The 17819-nt window shown below is 37.8% G+C and overlaps 1 protein-coding gene across 2 annotated transcripts in view; it reads left to right on the top strand.

Moving 5' to 3' along the window:
- LOC111193460 (uncharacterized) overlaps positions 1-17819 on the top strand; it is a 42164-nt gene that overhangs the window by 20774 nt on the left and 3571 nt on the right. For both annotated transcript variants that reach the window (XM_049470076.1, XM_049470075.1), the window contains 6 exons: positions 1419-1586; positions 1945-2118; positions 2203-2373; positions 5042-5215; positions 5359-5523; positions 16826-16872. In XM_049470076.1, the coding sequence (XP_049326033.1) occupies positions 1419-1586; positions 1945-2118; positions 2203-2373; positions 5042-5215; positions 5359-5523; positions 16826-16872 (899 nt within the window). The remainder of the gene's footprint in view (positions 1-1418; positions 1587-1944; positions 2119-2202; positions 2374-5041; positions 5216-5358; positions 5524-16825; positions 16873-17819) is intronic.

The raw sequence follows: 17819 nt of genomic DNA, 5'->3' as shown, positions 1-17819 counted from the left end.
TAGTTTATTTTGATTTTTTTACCTGACTGTAAAAATACTTTTTTTTAGTAATATTAGTTTATTCATCAATGTTCATGTTTTTATAATTGGGAGTGTTTAAATATCTGTCAGTAATTGAGATATACTTGAATGTTTTCCACCGCACAGTGAGGTGTGCCAGCTAATGATAGGGCAGCTCAAATTTAGCTCCCACTATCTGAATTTCTAAACAGATATATTTAGATTTTTCAAACTGGATCTACTGTCCTCCACTGCTCATCTATCAGCTCTACTGTCCTCCACTGCTCATCTATCAGCTCTACTGTCCTCCACTGCTCATCTATCAGCCCTACTTTCCTCCACTGCTCATCTATCAGCTCTACTGTCCTCCACTGCTCATCTCTCTGCCCTACTGTCCACCACTGCTCATCTATCAGCCCTACTGTCCTCCACTGCTCATCTCTCTGCCCTACTGTCCTCCACTGCTCATCTATGAGCCCTAGTGTCCTCCACTGCTCATCTATGAGCCCTAATGTCCTCCACTGCTCATCTCTCTGCCCTACTGTCCTCCACTGCTCATCTATGAGCCCTAATGTCCTCCACTGCTCATCTCTCTGCCCTAATGTCCTCCACTGCTCATCTCTCTGCCCTACTGTCCTCCACTGCTCATCTATGAGCCCTACTGTCCTCCACTGCTCATCTATCTGCCCTACTGTCCTCCACTGCTCATCTATCAGCCCTACTGTCCTCCACTGCTCATCTATCAGCCCTACTGTCCTCCACTGCTCATCTATCAGCCCTACTGTCCTCCACTGCTCATCTATCAGCCATACTGTCCTCCACTGCTCATCTCTCTGCCCTACTGTCCTCCACTGCTCATCTATTTGCCCTACTGTCCTCCACTGCTCATCTATCAGCCCTACTGTCCTCCACTGCTCATCTATCTGCCCTACTGTCCTCCACTGCTCATCTATCTGCCCTACTATAATCCACTGTGCCCTTAGTGTAGGATAGAAAATACATACATGACCAGGAATTATAATAAAATAAAAAATACACATTACAATATTACTTCTGTCTCCCTCCTGACAATACAGGGGAGGCTTAATAGGTGGTTTGGGTAATTGGCCTTTTAAATTGGGGAGAAAAGCAGATTAAATTACAAATATTTATAAATCAAACCCAATTCTGTTTGAGTCCAGTGGTTTCTAATTTGTCCATATTAGTAAATGTGACATTTGGAAAGAAAACATTGAGAACCCTGAAAACACATCTCTGTTAAAACTAGATTGTATTTAAAAAAAAAAATCGTTCTCGTTTTGTTCAGGGAAACACAAACAGTTCATGATTGTGAATTATGAGTAGATTTAGAGTATATTTTATTAAATATTTTTTTTTCACTAATTGTTGTGTAAAAGGTGTTTTTATTCTTTTTACAGACTTGCTATGTGTAAACTCAGTAAACAGTCCTGTACGTCTCTTCAGTCAGTTTTATCAGAAATTTCTCTGAAAGTCCTGGACCTCAGTGACAACAACCTGGAGGACTCAGTAGTGGAGATGCTCTCTGCTGAACTGAACAATTCACACTGTAAACTAGAGCGACTCAGGTCAGAATTCTTTTTATTTTTTTTATATGGTGAACTTGGAATTAAATGCCTTTAAAACTACACTGAAAAAAATGATGAGTAAAATGTACTTTAAAAAGTTTGGCAACTTTCTGCATTTGCTTTTTTTAAGTAAATTTAATTTCAGATCAATTTAAACTCGGTTTTAAGACTTAAATGTTACATAGAGTAAATAAGTGAACTGAACTTCAGTCAATCTTTCTTTTAGTAAACTTTACTTAATTTATTTTTGCTGAATCAATCCTTTCTTTTTTGTGTACCTACATAGTAATTATAATTTTCTTCATTAAAACATGTTTTATTGAGTATCAGTGTGTTGCATTTACTTCTCTTTATACAGTCTTGCTATGTGTAAACTCAGTGAAAAGTCCTGGGAGACCCTGCAGTCAATTTTACAATCAAAAAACAACTCTCTGAAAGAGCTGGACCTCAGTAGAAATAACCTGCAGGATTCAGGACTGGAGAAACTCTGTGCTGAACTAAAGAGTCCTCCCTGTAAACTGGAGATACTCAGGTCAGTGTTTCTCTTGTTGAACTCTTTCATTAAAACTCTTGCATTAAAAAATCCCTCACATTTTAAATGCGTTTATTTGTGCAGAATTGCTTATTGTAAACTTCAAGGACCTTGCTGTGAAACTTTGGGATCAGTTTTAAACCTGAAAAACAACTCTCTGAAAGAACTGGACCTCAGTAACAATGACCTGCAGGATTCCATAGAGAAACTCTCTGATGGACTCAAGAGTTCACACTGTAAACTGGAAACTCTCAGGTTAGAATGACCTTTTTTCATGAAAAAGAGTTGCCACAACAAAATATTAAGTGGTTTTAAATTGTAGAAATAAAACATTCTGTTTCTGATAGGGGGCTTAATCTGGGGGTCATAAGAGTGAATTTCAGAATCAGATCCAGGCATTGTTCAGAGTTTTACTTTCACTAAATCAGACATATCATTTGGCGTTCTATTCGACTCTTCAGCTCAATTTAATTCAGGTTCCTTAATTTCCTTTGTGAGTCTACACATTTATGTTTGTTTAAAAATAAAACTCTTTTTAGAAGGAAGAACTGGAAGCAACACTGGACTCCAGAAACTTATTTAGTATATATAATTTGAAAATGATATTTCAAATTAATAAATAAATTATAATAATAAATTATTAAAAAATATTTGTTTTCTTTTTACATTATTGGAAGTATTTTTTAAATGCAGCCTAACATGCTATATATGTTCAGTTAAAACTTTCAATAAAACTAGTAACTTTGTGAACGCCTTATTAATATTTCATGTTTCCATTTTTTTGTCTTTAATATGATTGCATTAACTATAGAAGTAATTAATGCTTTAATAAATAATATATTTTAGGATGGGAGCTTGGCCTGATGGCCCTAATGCCTTTCTATTTGGGGTCCAACATTACCAAAGAGGGAAATTAACTGGTCGATATCGTATCTGAAATAGGTCAGAAAATGCTCACTGTCCAGTTCTTGCAACAGACAGTGACAGTGACACTCATCACTAATACACAGCACTAACAATTTTATTTAACAGAACAGGTAATATCAGTAATCTGGGTTATGTTAAGGTGAAGTCTGAGGAACACATTTTGTTAAATATGATTCAGAAGAAATAGTTTAATATATAAATAGAGAACTTTCTCATTCAAACTGTATGATCTTGAGGTAGTGGATATCTGTCAGAGTGGTTCATCACAGTAAAATTAATTTTAGAATAAAATCTACGTGTCCCAAAATATATATATAAGAATCATTTATTTAAAACTAAATGGGGACATTTTAAAAACAGATAGTAGTTTAAACAGTGCATCCGGAAAATTGTCTCGAGGCACAAATTTGGGGAAGGATACAGAAACATTTCTGCTGCTTTGAAGGTCCCAATGAGCACAGTGGCCTCCATCATTCGTAAATGGAAGAAGTTTGGAACCACCAGGACTCTTCCTAGAGCTGGCCGGCTGTCTAAATTGAGCGATTGAGGGAGAAGGGCAGAGTGGCCAGGCGAAAGCCACTCCTTAGTAAAAGGCACAAGGCAGCCCGTCTGGAATTTGCCAAAAGGCACCTGAAGGATTCTCAGACCATGAAAGACAAAATTCTCTGGTCTGATGAGACAAAGATTGAACTCTTTGGTGTGAATGCCAGGCGTCATGTTTGGAGGAAACCAGGCACTGCTCATCACGAGGCCAATACCATCCCTACAGTCAAGCATGGTGGTGGCAGCATCATGCTATGGGGATGTATTTCAGCAGCAGGAACTGGCAAACTAGTCAGGATAGAGGGAAAGATAAATGCAGCAATGTACAGAGACATCCTGGATGAAAACCTGCTCCAGAGCGCTCTTGACCTCAGACTGGGGCGACGGTTCATTTTTCAGCAGGACAATGATCTGAAGCACACAGCCAAGATCCTAAAGGAGTGGCTTCAGGACTACTCTGTGAATGTCCTGGAGTGGGCCAGCCAGAGCCCAGACTTGAATCGGATTGAACATCTCTGGAGAGATCTGAAAATGGCTGTGCACAGACATCTCCCGTCCAACCTGATGGAGGTACTGCAAAGAAGAATTGCCTAAAGAGAGGTGTGCCAAGCTTGTGGCATCATATTCAAAAAGACTTGAGGCTGTAGTTGCTGCCAAGGGTGGTTCTACAAAGTATTAAACAAAGGCTGTGAATACTTATGTAAATATGATTTCTTTGTTTTTTATTTTTAATAAATTTTCAGAACTCTCAAGAAAACTTTTTCACATGGTCATAATGGGGTATTTTGTGTAGATTTTTGAGGAAAGAGATTAATTTAATACACTTTGGAATAAGGCTGTAACGTAACAAAATGTGGAAAAAGTGAAGCGCTGTGAATACTTTCCGGATGTACTGCATGTAGAAAATATATGTAGTTTTTCATAGGTTTTTCATATGGGCATAAATTGGCTATAGTGATAATATTTTATAAATACAATGTTAATATAAATAATTTAAGAAGTACACATTCAGCCCTTGACACTTCAGATGTTTGTATAGCAAGTGTATTGTAAAAATTCAGCTTTCTAAAAGTATTAATACTCTATTACTACATGTTCTGTCATTAATCATGCTGTCACCTGGGGCTACACAGCTGAAATGCAGTTGTTGAAATTTATCCTGTGAAAAAATGTTTTTGGGCAACATCTCTGTAGCTTAAGAATAGTGTGCCCGATCTAATTTACCAACTTGGTTATCTTTATAGTTCCTTATCTGATTTTTGAAAACACTTACACTTACTTGCATCACAACTACATCAATCAGATAATATTAACATAATGTACTTAGTAATCATAAATCATGAACACACTTAGAATCATACTAAAGTGCTGTTCTTATGTTTTTTTTAAAACATTAATACATTTTCTTGCTTTATTCAATACATGCTTTTTTATGTACACTCTGTTTTGTCAGACTAGCTTTGTGTAATCTTGGGGAACAGTCCTGTGACAGTCTGGGATCAGTTTTAAAACTGGAAACCTCCTCCCTGAAAGTGCTGGATCTCAGTAATAATGACCTGCAGGATTCAGGAGTGGAGAAACTCTGTCCTGGACTGAAGAGTTCACACTGTAAACTGGAGATACTCAGGTCAGAGCCTCTGTCAGTTTATTACTAAAAATAACTTCTTTTGTTATTTTAAAGAATAACAACAGTCTGTTTTATCTTTGTCACTCACCTTATCCGTGTCACTCATCCTATCTAATCCTGGTGTTTTTCTCTCCTCTCTGCAGGTTATCTGGTTGTATGATCACAGAGAAAGGATGTTCATCTCTGGCTTCATCTTTAAGTTCAAACCTGAAACAACTGGATCTGACCTACAATAACCCAGGAGAGTCTGGAGTGAAAGGGCTCCCTAATAAACTGAAGAATCTACACTACAGACTCAGCACACTCAGGTATGTGTGTCGGTGAGTGTTTATGTGAGTGTGTGTGTACTGCTTGTGTTTAAGACACTTTTAGTGAATTAGAGAGCTTGATTAGTGTCACCAAGTGGAACATGCTCATTTAGCTTTCCAACATGAAAGCTCATCCTCCATTACATCAAATATACTACCAATGGCATGTACTATCAACACATACTGCCGTGTTTAACATTACACATGAATGAGTGGTTAGAAAAAATAACCTTGAAGAGAGCAACAGAGAGAGTATGATTACACTGTGTGCTGAATAGCTAAATTTGGGTTTGCCCAGTACTAGTTGTGAGGAAGAAACCTGGGCAGAACTCCTTCCCTCTTCAAGAAATTGTAAAATTACCTCCACATCATGTGAGGATCACAAACACTGTATATCTCCTAAAATATCCATCATGTGAGACTTAACATTAAACAGCTGGGCTAGTAAGGTCTGTAAGATTAATGAATTTTAAACATATTTTTCTTGTGAAATCCAGATAACATTTATACTGTAAATTTATAATTTACAGCAAATTATATAAATTTCTTTTGCATCTCTGTTCTAACATACCGATAAATACTAAAATACAGTATTTCATATACATAAAGCTCAAATACAGCAGTAGCTTTAGAATGTAATGATTGCCCACGTATTATTGCACACGTGATATCTAGTCAGTTAATGTTATTGTTTACTAAAAAGAAAAAAAACATAAAATATCTGTAAATAATTATCAAGAAAAATGTTAGAAAGATTAATTCTTGTTATTTGTTGTTAAAAACCTTCACTGTATAGTCACCCAGAGTTCAGGAAAATGTGTGCTAGTTTTTTGGTTGTATTACGTAAGCCGATAATTGTCAGTGTTGAGTGTGCAGCACAGCACAGAGCCATTGTCCTCCATTGTCCTCCTTTTTGTACTCCCAAGCTTTTGGAGTAAAGTTAATGTATTTGGAGTGAAAGAAACCACAGAGCATATGATTTTCCTCCTAAAAAAGCCTTTAAAGCTACAGTGTCAATATACCTGAAGACCTTGTTCTTGAGCTCTGTAACATGTACATGCTGAGGTGATTCTGAGCTCACTGTAGCTAAAGCTTCTGTAGCTGTGTGCATATCCTGAGTTATCCACACAGTAATAGTGAAATGTAAGGGTGTCATTATTCCAATAAAAAAACTCGACTTCCCCAGATGGAGTGCGCTCCCTTGCATGTATCTATAGCCAAGAATAATCTCCATTGCTCTCTCAGCTCCTCCAACATGGAGTTTCACCAATATGCTTCTTCAAACAGTATTTTTTACTCAGCTAAACTTATTAACATATGATCGTCGTGTTTAATATTCCAACTGTGTTGAAATCATTAATCCTGGTTGCTACTGATAACTTTATGTAAAAGAATTCACATTTATTAAAAACTTAAGATCTCATACAGTTGTTTCTAGTTAGAAATGAGATATTATGTGATATCAATGATTTGAACATTTGTATTTAATTTATTAATGAGACTAAATTAATTATATGATGATTCTAAGATTGGGTAAAATAGGTCCCTTTCCTATATTTTATTGTGACCTGCACACCTACATTCCCTACACAAACAATTGTAACAACAGCCCAAACTGAACTAAAGAACACAGTGGTAGACAGTGGAAACTATACAATGAAGCCAAAAGCTTAAAAACATTATTAATTAGTCTCCTCAGTGTCCAAATAAGCATCACATATTCAGGCCTTTACAAAAGAACCACTGATTAACAGGACTTTTATATTATTAACAGTGTTGAACTGTACTAAACTTGCTATTTTACTTTATAAATACTAAGTTAATAGTAAAAAAAAAAATCATAAATTCTTTAATAAAAAAAAACAATTCAGCTTTTATATATCATGTTTTATTTTACATTGCAGTACATCATCAGAAACAGTTTATACTCCAAAACATGTTATTAACCAAAACCCCCAAAACATGATCAGCTAAGAAAAACAATTTGTTTAGTTTATTCTGTGTGTAACAAGACTTGTTTTTACACTGTACTAACATTTTGACATGGAGCAGCAGCAGAGATAGCATTCGAAAATAGCTTCAGTAATTGTCTGGGTAATAAATCAGTTTAAACTGCACCTGAACAGCTGTGTATCTCAAACAAGTGGAGTAAATTTGATGGTTAATTCGGATTAAGGACAGATCACAGTCACCAAAACGAGCCTCTTCAGAGTTGGTTTAGAATGGGAATGACACCACCAGTGATGGTAAAGATACTTTGAAAAAGTAATCCGATTACTGATTACTGATTACTACTTTAAAAAGTAACTTAGTTACTTTATGGATTACTTGATTTTAAAAGTAACTAAGTTACTTTACAAGTTACTTTATTAGTTACTTTCAGCAGCTGCAGACACCACCTCCCGCCGCCTTAACATAAACATTATAACCAGTTTTGCCAATACTCCCTTTATTGGAAAATGCATTTTTAACAGCAACAATGTATCTCTATTAAGTTGAACTATTTCCTAAAAAAATATATATTTTTTAATAAAAATAAAAAAATTTACATATTTAAAAAAAATTAAATAAAATATGGTCTTTCTTGATTTTACTAAACATAAATACTTGTTTTTATAAAAAATATATAAAATAAAGAAAGTCTTTCTTGACCTGACATATTTAACACTGTAAAACTGAACATTGAACCTGTTGTTCTCTGCAGGGCAGCAAGGAGTGGTTTTATAAAACAGAACCGTGTATATGGTCTAGACCAGGGGTCACATATTTGCAGACTGCGGTTTGCAACTACTGAGAAGGATTTAATTCTGACAGTGTTCATTTAAAGCACCGGAACTTTTCTTGTCTTTACGGTATGTGCGCTCTGCGCTACAGTGAACTTCCAATCACGTGTGGTGTAAAATCTTCAAATGCTCTCCTCTGCCAATCAAATTTGTGGCAGACCGCTGCCCTGGCTAGTGAATTGGGACGCGGCCGCAAAAAAAAAACGCCTTTATAAAGAGATAGGGAGCACGAGAACTGAAAACGGGCGGAAAAACGAAAACGGGCGGAAACTAAAGACACGCCGAGCGCGAGAGAGAGACAGGGGAGAAAGCGAGACGTGTGTGATTGGGGAAGAGCGGAGGGGGAATGGGTAAGGGAGCGGGGTGTGTGTGTGTGTGTGTGGAGGAGATGAGGTGGAGAGAGAGAGAGAGAGTAACGCACAGTGACTTAAATAAGTAACTTTAATCTGATTACTGGATTGGAAATAGTAACGCGTTAGATTACTCGTTACTGAAAAAAAGGGTCAGATTAGAGTAACGCGTTACTAAGTACTAAGTTACGTAGTAACGCGTTACTAAGTAACGCGTTACTGACATCACTGGACACCACCTCCTCTTGCAGGTGTTAATGCAGTTATTTGGTGCACCACCAAGTTCAAGTACTGTTTACACAACCGCTAAAACAAACCACACTAAGGAAAACGGAACAAACCAGAGTCTGTATAAAGAGTGCTGGTGTGAAAGTAACGAGTTCCAGCCAGTCATGATCATTACCACCCACTGCACTAGCTGCAGACAGCTAATCAGTCTCAGAAATCTGATTCAAATTTGCTATAAATGTACAAAAATTTCACATGATTCACTTAATGCGACAGCGGCACAGACATACAGACTCAAGGCGCAAGAATGACAGCAAGCTCACAATCTGCCATATCTACAGGGTCAGCTGTGGAGCTGTGGAGAAACAACTCCAATATTTAGAGCAACACATTAATAAGACACTTGCTGAGTATGCCCAGTCTGAAGAAATTAGCAGTCGAAGTTAAATATTTTAAAAACACTTCACTTTACTAAACCGCAAGCAATACAACACACAATGTAATACTTCTCAAACGTGTGTTCCAGGATTTCCACCTCTTGTCACGGCACACACAGCTACTACAAACCGTACTATTTGTAGCAGACCCATACAAATACTGTACTTCATTTCATCAGCTAGTCTGTAAAAAGTCCAGTACTGCACTTTGTTTCAATATTTTACTATAAAGAAAAGTTTCTTATAATTAATGTAAGAATTGGAAATTGGAATTGGTGCATCTTTGCTGTTGACTGTGGGTTGGATTGCTTTCCATTACATATTGCTGGTAGACACTATGGTCCTATGAGCATGTTAGATAGAGTTTTGTAGATTGACACTAGTCCACAAACAGCAGCTTGTAACCACTGATGAAGGACTATGAACCAACACTGTAAATCTGTGCAGCAACAGATTCAGAGCTTCTGTCTCTGACTTTACTTTATCTACAAGATGTTTCAGCTGTAGGTATGAGTGTGTAGAGTAGAGGACAGTGAGAGATTAAACACAGTGTTTAAAACTCCAGCAGCCTGACTGAAAATTAGACACTATATAATAAAACACTGCTGCTACTATCACTGATCTGTGTGTGATGGGTTTAAACACTGCCTCAATAAAAGTTTTGATCAGGGTGAAAGCAAACAAATAAAATTAAAACAATAGTAATAATAGTAATAATGTCACACTTATACAGAGTGCCCTTTACAACCCAAAGAAAGCTTTATACTAAAATGTTTGAAGTGTAAAAAAAAAAAAAAAAAAAAAGAAAGACCTGATAGAGAATGAAAATATTCAGAGAACAGAGATTTTAAGCTGTGCTGTGAAGAGAGAAAGAGAGGAGGATGAGCAGATAACAGGAGGTAGCAACACTGAAGACCTGCCACCCATAGAGGAAAGCCTCAGGGGACCTGAGACTGTGTGATGGAGCATAAAGCAAAAAGAAAGAAGATAAGAGCACAGCAGTGCAAGACCTTAAAAGTCAGTAGCAGAACTTTAAAACAGATGTGTTTTGTGAAATGTAGCAAATATAGCTGACGGGAGTGATATGAGCGCATTTCTTGGTGTAAACTAAGAGTGAACTTCACACCTGCTTTGTTTGGTCCCTTTCTTTAAAGTAAAAGGCGTTGTGCCGAAATCCAACTCCACGTGGCATGTAGCGTGTCACGCAGCAGTATGAACACAGACGCTTAGACTGGGAATTAATTTATTTGCTGTAACAATAGATTAACCCTTATGTATGAACAAAAATAAAGGGGGCGGGGTGGAGTTGATGTATGCGAAGGGGATTCTGACAGAGAGCTAGAAATCGTCACAACACCTGGCAAAGCAACTCCCCTAATAACTAACTCTCTATAAATTAATATGAAGCGTAAAGAGACTCCACTTAAGTAGCTGATGGTGACAGAATGTAGTAAAGTTTTACTCCGCTCACTAAACTACTAAGTGAAACCAAAACTAACCGGATCAAATACTGTATTTACATTGTAGCAATGATATGAGCCTTGGTGCAAACTCTGGTCTGGACTTTCAGATGTGAAAATGCCCGCAGCAAAGGACACAGAGTTTTAGAGGGTAGACCACAAAGCAGTGAACTGGAGTAAACTAGCCAAGAAGAAATGAAGACATGCACCAGGAGATGGAAAAACGCAGACTTTGTCAGAGATTTAATATGTGCTACTAAGAATCAGGTCAAACACAGAAACCCAACCATTAACTCAGAAACACAACCATTAGCAGAATCACAAGAGGAATAAAGACATAAAGGAGCTGATCAGTACGGACACAGATTAGAGCCGTCAGTACTGTGATGACAGCAGAAACCTGACTAAAACTTCTCAAATAGGTTATTATTGATCAGATTATCTTGCATTTCTAAAGCAACTTCCATCTCCAGAGCTTTAGAGAGAAATGGTCAGTTTGAAATTGGTCTACGATTTACTCAGACGGAGCTGTCTAGACCTGGTCTTTTAAGAATGGGTGTAACAGCAGCCAATTTCAGAACCCTGGGGACATAAGCAGTAGTAAGAGAGGATAATGAGATGGGATACAGGTGTAGAGATATCAGCAAGACAGAGCTTCAGGAGTGAGGTGGGGCCAGATCGAGTAGGCAGGATAATATTTAGATTGGGTAATTATCTGTGATGAAGTCAGTCCTGACCAGTGATGGGAGTAACGCTGTTGAAATAAACGGCGTTACTAACGCCGTTACTTTTTTCAGTAAGGAGTAATCTAACTAATTACTCTGACTGTAATTATAACGCGTTATCATTTCCCACACCCCATTACTGCACGTTACTTTAGCAGCTGAATTAACTTTTTTTTTTTTACTTTGCGCATACAGACAACGGCGCAAGTGTGTGTGTGAATCACAAGGGAGGGGAGGATGAGACCAGGGTTTCTCTAGGGGTCCGCAGGCTCATCATCAGAGGAAGACAGTAGTCTGTAGTGAGCACTTTAAATCAGGGATCTCAAACTCGCGGCCCGCAGAACGATATTTTGTGGCCCGCGACTTGAAATTTAATTTTAGTGTTAGTGCGGCGCGCACGCAAGAAAAACGCGACGCATCCTCTCCCCGTCCACCAGCACAGCGTCCTATTCATTTCAATAGAGAGAGCTGCTGCATGAGCGCGGTCCCGCCCTCCGGCAAAACAGTTCAGCTGTGTGTGATACGAGCCTCACACACACAGAACAGCTGCCTTTCAACCACGGAGGAGAAGCTGAAAACGGATTTATAGAACTATATATCACAGTGAGGTTGATAAAAAATCTTAAACTTACGATTGACTACACCTGTTGCTTGATTTAAATGAATAAAAACGTCCTGGGGTAAAATAGCAATAGTTGCTTTTACTGGTAACTAGTTACTTTTATAGTGGAGTAACTCAGTTACTAACTCAGTTACTTTTTTGGAGAAGTAACTAGTAATTATTTTAGGATGTTTAGGATCATGACCAGAAGCTTTAATTAATAGAGGATAATAAACAGAGCCCTGCATTTACTGCAGCTTTATATTTCAGCATGTTTTCAGAAGAGAAGTGAATGAACATGTGAACCAGTTTTCTTATAAAGACGCTCAAAACGTCTTAAAACACAGAGTTCAGGGTAAATCAGGGAGAGGAGTTGGTGGACGGCACAGTTCTGGTCTTAAGGGGAGCTGGAGTGTCCAGGGTGCAGTGTTGCCAACTTAGCGACTATGTCGCTATATTTAGCGACTTTTCAGACCCTCTAGCGACTTTTTTTGTTAAAAAGCGACTAGCGACAAATCTAGCGACTTTTTGTGGTGTTATTAGAGACTTTTGGCGACTCTGAGATGAACACACGCTCTTCAGTTCCTGTCCTCCGCGCTGCAGCGGGCGCTGCCGTGAGCCCCGCCCCACACCACTCACAGTGCAGTCTGACTGTCAGAGCACACACACACCGCTCCACCAACACAATGCAAATGAATCGCGCGTGCCCACAGCCGCCGCTGATTGACCCTGCTCTGTATTTACAGATCAGAAGTATAAATATTAATGTGTCTTCAGTGTGACACGAAAAGAAATCCCTTAATTTAACTCACACAGTCACAGTCAGTCACTCACCTCATTCACCACGTAGCTTTCACTCACCTCCTCCTCAGTGTCTGCCTCTTTATAAAAAGCTAAATATCTATTGAACAATTTGTCTATGATAGGTAGAAGAAAACGTAAAAAAATAAAATAAAACAAAGCTAAAAATAAATAAATAAATAAAACAAAGCTAAATATCTATTGAACCATTGAACAATTTGTCTATGATAGGAAGAAAACATAAGAAAACGTAAAAAATAAAAATAAAACAAACAAACTAAAAAAAAACGTAGAATAACAGTTCCGAATAACTGCTGCTCTTATAATAACATTTAAGAACATGGCAAAAAACTAATTTATGTAATTCACGTAAAAATGAAGTTACTGTAAAAATGTGACCTCCTATTTAAAAAACAACAGACGTTGTTCATTTGTAACATTTCTAACACATTTATGGTGTTTTTACTCACTTTTCTCTCCCACAACCCTAATGCTTTACAGCTTAAAAAACATGTATTATGCAAATTCGGCGAAGACGTCATTTAGTGACTTCTAGCGACTTTTTGGACAGCCAATAGCCACTTTTCTTACTGAGGAGTTGGCAACACTGCCAGGGTGTCAGAAATCGATGTATTTTCGTAATCGATGACGTCGATTATGTCGACGCGTCGCCCCAGCCCTATAGTGAACACACACACACACACACACACACACACACACTGAGCAGTGAGCACACTCAGAACACACACACACACACACTGAGCAGTGAGCACACTCAGAACACACACACACTGAGCACACTCAGAACACACACACTGAGCACTGAGCACACTCAGAACACACTCAGTGATATTGTGGAATATTGGGAGCACCCAGGAGCAGTGAGGATTAAGGGCAGAACCGTGTCGTTGATGGAGCGCTGCTCTAACCACTGAGCCACCACTGCTCATATTCCAGTAATTCTACATGCTGCTGTTGTCCTGTATATGTGGAGAATGTACTGTAACTCTTTGACTGTAAATGTAATGGATGCAGGAGTTTATATAGCTGTTATTCTTCTATTTAACTGATCACTTAAAGGATTATCCTCCTCGCTCAATGAGATAAAACTGCATTCAGAATGGCCTCAATAGCACTGCTTTATGAATGTGTTCTATTCTGATTGAGCTATTAATCTGAATATTGTCAGATTATCAGGCTGCATGTAAACGTGGTTAATATCATCACATGATATTTAGCACGTTATAAAATTGTAATTTTAGGTCTGAGTGAATCATATCAGAAGAAATAAAATCATTTACATTCAATTCAGGCATACAGACTATTATATACAGGAGACAGGTGTGTTTCTGTCACACATCTTTTCAGCGAATAAGAAGATAAAACTGTTGGGAGCAGATTGTTATATAATTTTATCAAACATTCCTCCTACAGCTGCATTCTCCATTATCTGGTCCAGGGTGTGAATTATCAGAGTCTTATTTGCTTACTGTAATTTTTACACTACATAAATGATAAATACATTACACCAACTAATGTAGCACATACCACACTGTAACCTTCATAGTCAGAGTCATAAACAATATACAGTATTATACAGCAAAATCAACAGCTAGTCAATCCCACAAACACACACCCAATAGAATAGAATAAAACTGTTCCACCAAGGCAGGAAATTTTTTTTCTCTGGTTTCACCATACAAAGGACAATTAAGTAACAAACACGTCCATAAAAACAAAACAAACAACATATCAGTAAATAACAATAACACTGCTATAAATAATAAACATGTACAAACCAGGAATAACTTACTGCAATGTTTTAATGCGTTTGATGGCACCCTTTATTTAGGGTTGCTGGGATACATTTTAGATGCTGGAGTTCCACTAAAAAGAGCTAGCGATGTTCATGCACGTTACATTAACATCTGAAATCTGCACTATTTTACTCTTAATTCCTTTAAATGAACAAAATCACTGTACCAAAATCCACACTGTAATACAATCAGCACCATTTCAGTCTCACATACATAATTATAAAATAAACAACTTTTAAATATAAAGCTCACATAAAGCTCATTATCTTACATAGCATAAACACTTATTACATTTCAGTAGTTAAAGCACAGAGAAGCTGATGTTTTTTAGAGGCTGAATTACAGAAGAATCTGTAGCAGAGCAGCTAAACTATACAGCTGAGTTCTGTATTAAAACAGCAGGAGAACAGAAACACAAACCCACTTTAAAACCTTTAACCTGCTGCTGAAATAAATCCTTTATTAAAACAATGAATTACAGATCATATAAAAGTACAGAGAGTGAGATTCTCCTTCTGAACCCATTAGAACAGACCCTATGCTAAGCTAAGCGGCTAATGTATTCTCCATCTTTTCATTCTCTGATAAAACTGATCCAGAACAGGCTTATCTTGGACTGTGGTGTTACACAATGCTTCATGAAGCTTTCAGTGTAAAGTCTGGATGTTTCACTGGATACAGAGATTAAAGCAGTGTCCTCACTAAAATCACTAGAGTCACGTTATAACAGTAACTGAAGCTTCGTTACGTCACTGAATCCACTGTGAAGATTCAGATCCGCTTTATTCCACTGACTGAAACTGGAGAAACATGTTCTGATGTTTTAATCCGTCATATTTTTCATATTTTATACCTTATTTACTCACAGTTTTCACACCAATCCTTTAAATAAAATCTAAATCTATAACTGATCTATTTTATATCTGAACCCATCGATGCCCATCAGTCCATCTGATTACATATTCTGAGATGATCAATAAAAAGAAGATAAATCCTAATCCCAACACAGCACAACACATTCAGTTTTAGAATAAAACCTGTAATTAAATTGTGCAGATTGTAATTGTGAATGTAAGGGAATGTAATTTGTATTATTTATTATCTTTGTCTGTGGTTAATATAAAATGGAGAATTGTGTCAGTGAAACGTTTATTTAATGGATAAAAGATTAAACTGGTTTATTTTAGTTGTAATAAAGGTTTATTAGTGTGAATGAGCTTCAGTGAAACAGAATGAATCTTGTAGGAAATGAAACTGGACAGTAGAAGCAGCGTAGAGACGAGTATCAGAAGCTTCACTGAATCATTTTCTGATTAAACTGCTTCAGCTGTGTTAATTATCCAGAAGCTTGGTAATGGTCATCACTAGTGTAAAGCTGTAGCAGTGAGGATGTAGAAAAGCACATTTCATAGCTCTATAATGAGGGAAAGCAGCACAGAGCTCAGTGTATCTCCAGCCTGCAGTAAAAGCTTTATTCTGAAGTGTTTAGCAGCAGCCAGAGGCTGGAGTTTCCTGCTGATTCAGAATAAGAGCGTCCTCTGCAGGGGGAGAGGAGTATCACCTATTAGCCTCAGCTGGATCAAACTCAACTATTAACAAAACTAATAAAACTATAATAACAACTAAACTAACATTTATAACCAGATCAATCTAATCTAATCTAACTCAATAAAGAAATTCAATATTAAGAGTCCCTGTTTATTTTTACTGAACATAATTTAACCCTTTTTTAGTCATTATAGTTACATTTATCACAGGTAATAATAACCAGTGTTACTGTGGTCAGTAATGTTACTATAGTACAGTCCTCTGATTTAAATCACTGTTATACAGGTAATGATGTTTAGATTTATATACTTTAACCAGATCAATATTTTACCCTTTAAATGATTTAAACCATCAAATCATTACCAGAACAAACTGTATTTCTTATTTATTTAATTTGTATTTAATATAGTAAATATTGTTTACTATGTGTATATTTTGATTAGTTATATATTATTTAATAATGAATTAACCACAAGGATGTTGCTGAGAACACAAAATATGCAATAACGTGTGTGTGTGTGTGTGTGTGTGTGTGTGTGTGTGTGTGTTTAGAGTGGAGCATGGAGGGAATATCAGAATGAAAACAGGACTAAACAAATGTAAGTGCACACACTCACACACACATACACACACACTCACACACACATACACAAGCTCTCAAATACACACACATTCACATACACACAGAAATACACACACACACACTCATACACACACACATACACACACACACAAATACACACCAATACACACACACACTCAAACACACAAACACACATGCACAAGCCCTCAATTACACTCATACCCACAAAAACACACACGCTCACACAAATACACACACACTTTTTAATACACACAAAAACACACACTCACACAAATACACACTCATGCACACACATTTAAATACACACAAGAACACACACACTCACACAAATACTGTCACGTCTTAAGGTGCTTACACACTGCACGCGGTAGGTGCGGCGCGGTACGCTGACCCCCATAGGATTCAATAGTGTCTAGAGCGGTAGAGCGGTGCGTCGCTGCCACGGAGCAGAGCGGAAAGCGACGCGTTTCCCCGCCCATAACCACGCCTCCACCGCGCTACCGCTTACCGCGGGCAAAGTTCAACATGGTTCAACTTTGACCTCGCGGCAAGCGGTACCTCGGCAGAAAACGCATGACGTGAGCTCACGCGACTAGAGAGAAACTGTAGTCCAAACAACAATAAACGTGCGCGAGAGACTAATAATAGCGATTAGTGAATCCCCTCAGCTGTACATCACTTCCCTACACTCATATAGAGATAACAGGAGGAAGAGAAGAATCAGAGCTTTGTTCTGAGGCTGAGAAACAGATACAGATCCACAGAGGATGTAGAGACTCAAAACTACAAAACACCGCTCGCAGAGGTGATGGGTTTTTAGAAAACTCCGCCTATTATCAGCAGGAGACGCTTGGCGTCAGCAGCAGCCCAACGCAACAACAACTGGCCAGCGTCCAGCTGAGCGGCGGCACAGCGGAATACAGCGCGGTGTACCGCGTTCAG

This window comes from Astyanax mexicanus, chromosome 21, assembly GCF_023375975.1.
Source record: "Astyanax mexicanus isolate ESR-SI-001 chromosome 21, AstMex3_surface, whole genome shotgun sequence".
NCBI lineage: Eukaryota > Metazoa > Chordata > Actinopteri > Characiformes > Acestrorhamphidae > Astyanax > Astyanax mexicanus.
The sequence above is the reverse complement of the archived record's forward strand: the minus strand, read 5'-3'. Positions and strand labels throughout refer to the sequence as shown.